This window comes from Aptenodytes patagonicus, chromosome 5 (assembly GCF_965638725.1).
Source record: "Aptenodytes patagonicus chromosome 5, bAptPat1.pri.cur, whole genome shotgun sequence".
In the NCBI taxonomy this organism is placed as follows: domain Eukaryota; kingdom Metazoa; phylum Chordata; class Aves; order Sphenisciformes; family Spheniscidae; genus Aptenodytes; species Aptenodytes patagonicus.
Genome location: NC_134953.1, coordinates 76,894,929 through 76,900,836, shown reverse-complemented (window position 1 = coordinate 76,900,836; position 5,908 = coordinate 76,894,929). Strand labels below are relative to the sequence as shown.

General features: G+C 44.9%; 1 protein-coding gene across 2 annotated transcripts in view; it reads right to left on the bottom strand.

Moving 5' to 3' along the window:
- Positions 1-3,860: 3,860 nt before the first annotated feature.
- SLC44A3 (solute carrier family 44 member 3) overlaps positions 3,861-5,908 on the bottom strand; it is a 43,563-nt gene continuing 41,515 nt past the window's right edge. For both annotated transcript variants that reach the window (XM_076337783.1, XM_076337784.1), the window contains 2 exons: positions 5,265-5,363; positions 3,861-4,124 (listed from right to left, as the gene is read on the bottom strand). In XM_076337783.1, the coding sequence (XP_076193898.1) occupies positions 4,119-4,124; positions 5,265-5,363 (105 nt within the window). In that variant the 3' untranslated portion in view covers positions 3,861-4,118. The remainder of the gene's footprint in view (positions 4,125-5,264; positions 5,364-5,908) is intronic.

The window sequence follows — 5,908 nt, the reverse complement described above, 5'->3', positions numbered from 1 at the left end:
TGTAGAAGATCCTGTCTCATTTGTTACGCTACCATTCTTAAAGATTAGATGCCACAGAAATTATTCCCAAATCAGCATCACCTTTGCCTGTGTTAAGGGTAATGTAGAACTTCTGTCCGTTGCAGTTCATGTTTTCTTTTCCATGGGATTTAATCTAACAACCTTGTAAAAATCTCCTGGGAGCGAGTGACAGTGACCTCACGGGAAAGGAATGTAGCTCCTTTACAGCAGAGTTCGCTTCCCGTCTACATGACTCTGAGGTCGTGACCAGAGATCCTTAGCTGTTCACTAAGTCCCTGCTCTTTTCTCAAGGCAAACGAAGAACTGCACATATTTAACGCTGCCTCTGCTTCAGCCTATAACCTTCACACCACCACTCTGAGAACTCAAAACACCCTTGCTTTAGAGCATGTAAAGAGATATCCCAATCTTTGTGCCTGCTGGTCTGCAACTTGAGTTCTTTAGTTACCGACAGCAGAGCTTTATTCCTAAATGGAAAGTGCTTTCTTCCTCACCGTGGAGTGCGGACAGGCTGTACTAATTTACCTGGGCTGTTTTTAACAGGAGAAAAGAGAGCGTGCTATCAATGGGGGCCACTGTTGCTGATCCTAACTTTTGTAAAAAAATTAAAGGTATTTTAAAAGTATTGACTGCATATTAAACTTATTTACATTAACATATAAAATGTTTTATACTTGCACGTTCTGGACTGGTAAAGGATTCTTCCCTCAAGACTAGAAATTGTTTGTGTTTTGCTCCGTTAGTTTCTATCATCTTTGGGTGTGATGTGGCGATCTGACTTTCAGCTGACCTCTTTGTTGAGTAAGTCTTAAGCTTATTTATTTCACAGAATTTAAATTTGAAAGGACCTCTGGAGGTCACTGGCCCAAGCCCTGCCTCTGAAGCAAGAGAATGATTACCACACTGTCTGTTAAGACCTGCTCTTCCTGAACTATACTGTTTCCCCCCCCGCTTCAGACTAACAGCATTTAACAATTTAGAACTATTACATTGAATGCTGAAAAGCAGTGCTATGATCAACAACAACAACTTTGTTGCTTTCATACTTCGGGTGAAAGCAGGGTGTCTTTTTGAAAGCCTGAGCCATGCCCTCCTGCTCTTTCTGAATCCAAAACTTACGCTCCAAACTGCTTGCACACATTTATTATGTACATACTTGAACGGAGGAAACGACACACAAACTGTTCTCAGTATGCCTGTTTTCTTTCATCCACAGAGGTATCCAGTGGAATCATAACTGAATTAAGTGAGAGTTTGAAGTAGACACCAAGCAAGACCAAATGCAAACTGCCTTGCTTAAAACAATCAGCTGTAATACTTAGCCATTTCCTGGTATGCAGGCACCAGTAGTCCCCACCTCCTGTTTTTAAGGAATATAGCCACACGAGTACCTTTCATTCCTCTGAATCCAGCCTTCCATAGCTGCAGGAAAGAAGAGTCCACACAGTATCGGGCTGCTTTGCAGGGCAGGCGTTGAAATACCAGAAGCAGCTTGGACAAGTATCAGTACCCAAACTAGTACTAACCACGTATTCACGTGAGCTGCACCTACATCTAACCCCACCACCTACTTCCAGCCTGCTTTATAGCTGCCTGACTTCAATATTCTGCAGGGGAAGAGAGCAGTGAGGAACGAGCGCTAAATAGCATCAGCTTCTGCAGGGGTGCTTTATCCCTCTAACCGGGGTGAGGACTCCTGCCTCACGGGAATGCTACAGCTGGAGGCTGTTGTCACAATTGCTAGTGGAACCTATGTGGGATTGGGAGGTCCTGTGTTGCACCTGCAAGCTATAAAGCTATGCTTTGTGTACAAAATTTAATTAAAAGGTGTATGTTCGGAACTCTCCTGTAAAAATATACGTGACTCTCAGAACATACTGTCACAGCTGTAATTTCTGGACTACGGGCAGTACAGCATTGCTTAAATGAAACACGCTCAAATACAGCTTAATTGGGATTTTTCAGTACCTTCCTTCTTTAAAAAGCAAACCAAACTTTGTAGTAAGTGTCTGAAAGTCCTTTCTCCACCCAGGAACTGCAGTGAAGGCAATGACGCTGCATCATAATTGCAATGAGCAGAACCGTTGCGATTGGAAGGGACCTCTGGAGGTCGTCTAGGGATCGTCTGAAAACGAGGACAGACATATATAAAAATTTCCCTCCCTTCCACCAGGGAGTTCCTGAGTCAAGGGCCAAAACATGCAGCGTGAGTACCAAATACAAACAGGAAAAAAACCCCAACGTGTAATAAGAACGGATTTTTTTTTAACTTCCAAGCGAACCTACTACGCTTTGTGAACTGGTAAACATCATTTTTACATTGCGGAGACACTACTACTTGGAAGCAATCTTACTGGGCCCTGCGGCAGGGGAAAGGTTTTGCCCCTCTCTAAGTACCGTACCTGCACGCTCTCTCACGGCTGGGGAGCTACTGCTTATTCAGCATGATGTTCGCTTCCCACAGCATCCGCAAGCCAAGCACCAGAAGTACCCAAGTGTACAGTTTTAAATAATGAGAGGTAGCAAGTCACAGCCAGTAGATGACCGGCTTCACCTGCCAGGCAGAAAGTAATTTATCTATTTCTTTCCCCTTTTCATCATCTATCCCCTTTTCATCATCTATTCAACTTTTATGAAGTGGCTCATATTGAAGCAGGCAAAAGTTAATTAAATGAAGACTAAAAAGCCAGTATTTCTTAGCATTCCCTAGCAGATAACTAGTCTCCTTTCAACAGCAGATCAGATAGGGTATTTAGCTGAAACAGATTTGTCGTTCAGGCCGTCAATGTATGGCTTTCCTGTACGTCCCTTCCAAGCTGTGACTAATCAAAGGTTTATCAATCTGTTCATTATGGCAGCTTATGAGTCACTTACCTGCAGTAAGGTCTCACTTCCTATACTGATGTGTACTTTACTGAAATCCCTGGTTGGAGTCATCTTCCCACCTCAAACCTCTCCTCGAACGAAATGTTAAAGGAGCTTTTGAACCAAGAGAACAAAATCGTGTTCCGCCGAGTAAAATCTAGAAGCACCCCATACTCGGAACGAGGTGGAGCCCTGAAAGCGCATTATAACCAGGGCCCAGGTACAAAGTTTAAACAACCCTCAGAATTGCTCCCAAGAAAATGCTGACAGACTGTTACCAAGTTATTTGTTTAAAAAGCGTCTACACTTACCATGTCCCTCTTCTGACTAAAGCCCCGACAGTCTCTTCTCTACGTTCCTCCACGACATTTTATATTTCACATCCGCGTTACAACTAGCATTTCTATAAAGTATTCTTTATAACATCCTTTTATCTCGTTTCTGTCCAGCCACTGCTCATCTGCCACTTCTTTGCCAAGCTTTAAATCCAGACACGAATTTTTCTGCTTCCTTTGTCTTTTCAGTTGCAAAGGGAAGGCAGTCGTTTATTTTTATTTACCAAAAAAGGACTAATCCTCATCTGCCCTGTGGAGAGGAGCCAATGGGTAATTTATGATACTAACTTGTAAAAACCGTTCCCAAAAGAGTATAATGAAAAGAAGGACACCTACCTCATAACCATTAATTATCTTGACTACAGAGAATTTCTATCAACGGTAATTTCCATCAGTGAGCTCAGTGCTGTTCCTTAATTGGTTGCAGGGGCTGTTCAGATAGACAGAATAAATCGGGAAACAAGTCATCTCAGAGTGCCCCCTCTACAAATGTTTCTACGCTTACTGATCCAGGGATGACTGGCCCAGCATTCCCAGAGAAGCAGGGGAAAAAAAAACCCGTGATAGCTGACACACCAAAAAGCTAAAAAGGACAGCTCGATGACCTTGTCGACGTAGTGTTTTTAGTCTGACAACATAGACATTTACAAGGAGTTCTTTTATTAACAACTTCCAGACCACCATAACAAGTACATTAATAAAAATCAGATGTGCTGATACACAAAATACATTATTCATACAAACAGATTGTGTGTCATTTTACCGGTGCAGAAGATACAACAGAGATTTAGAGAACTAATACTTTGTCGTGGGGTATCGGTAACCTGTACTTTTTTTTCCTGTGACTTGTTTTTGCTGTTGCTGGTCTGCCTTCATACTTCCCGGTGCACTTCACGTTCAAGTCTACAAAGAGAGGAAACAAGGAGTCAAACGATGTGCAGCACTAGTCCTGTTACTGCATTTAAATGTCGTAAGAGTAAACTGGGAAAATAATTAAGGTTCTTTTGTGTCTCAAATCCACAATCCTCTCGCAGGGAATAATTCCTCACCCCCCTCCCAGGTTTCTGTGCTCGGCAAAAAATTACTGAAGAATGCAATAACAGACCCAAACAATGAAAAAAACCCAAGTACAACTATCCCTCACTGTAGCGATAAACTGAAGCAGTGCTCGACAGCCCAACTGCCAGTAGCAGAACGCCCGCAAGATCGCGTGAGAGTTTGCTAGAGCCTGGTACCTCTTGGAAGCAGATCAAGAAAAATCACCCACATCTGCTACGCTCGTGTACGAAGTAGCTAGGGGGGACGCAGGACACTAGTAGTAGTGTCCAGCAGGCGTAGGTGCCCGAGTAGCTGTTGCTGCGGAATCTTTCTCCGGCAGCCCTGGCTTGGCCCCCCCCCCCCGGCCCCTGACGCTGGGGGAAAACCAGCCCGGATTCTGAACTTGCTGGGTGAGCTGCTCAGGTTGGGCAATTTGCAGTATTTTTTCAGATGTCAGTTAGCGAGCGTTTACTCTCAAGACTTTCCCAAGCCTGGGCGTGGGGGAACACTCCCTTCTGGCACCTCAGCTTTTTTACACAGAGTAAATAAATATACACTGACAAAAAAGAAAGACAGAAAAAGGGTGGGGGTGGAGGGGGAAGGCCTCTAAGCCCTGATCTTACAGCTCTGGAACTTCAGCAGTTCCGGCATAAAATCAAGCAGCCTGCCACTCTTCTGACTTTCCTACAGCAGACATGTGAAGGACTATCTGAACAGGATTTATCTCCCACCCCCTTGCCATTGTCCGATCTTTCTCTTCCTCTGCTGGGCACACGGGGGAATGGGAAGAAGGACGAGAACAAATATTTGATCCATCCATTTTGCACCAGCAGAGGGTTTCCTGAGGAGGGAAAGCAATCGAAGGAAAAACAGGATACTGGGTACAGCCTGTTGGTTGCTGTGAGACATCAGGAGATACATGACAGCCTACATCCATTCTTCTTGGGACATGAAGGCAAACACATTAGCTGGCAGATAAATACATATCCCACAGTCCTGTCTCACCATAGGTTGGAGCTCTGTCCCGTCTTCATTGTCCTGGAAAGGTCTCGCGCTTCTGTGTTTTTGCCCTTCTGTTAACTTGTTACTCTGACTCACAAAGGTCTACAAGCAAAAACCAGGGTGAGATAATTTGGGAATGCAAACCATTATGTAAATAAAAATACCTAGTAAAGGAAGATAATTAGCCCGGGGCTAAGAAACTGGAGCTGGTTCCTAGCTGGATGACACCGAGTGATACCGGGAGGGACTCTGCAGGGGCAGCAGGGGCCATGAATGCAACTGCGAGGGATGACTCAAGAATCCCTGTTACATCTCCTGCTACAGGAACGAGGACTCTGGCTGTCCGAAATCCCTCACCCAGCTCTCCGCCCACTGCCGCCTATTGCCCTGAGGGCCACAGAGCCTCCCTTCCACCCCCAGACGTTTGTAACCCGACTGTAACACAGGCGTCCCAAGTCAAATGCCTTCATGTGTTGGGAAACTCCAAGTTCTTGGCTACGTGAGCAAACTTACTCTTGATCATGCAATGAGGAGGAGTTTGGATGTGCTGCCCCCGGTTTTTCCACACAAGGTTACGCAGCCTGCCCTGCTTGGAAGACTCCTTACCCCTGTGGGAAGTCCTCTCTTCCCCCGAGGCCCTAGGGCAC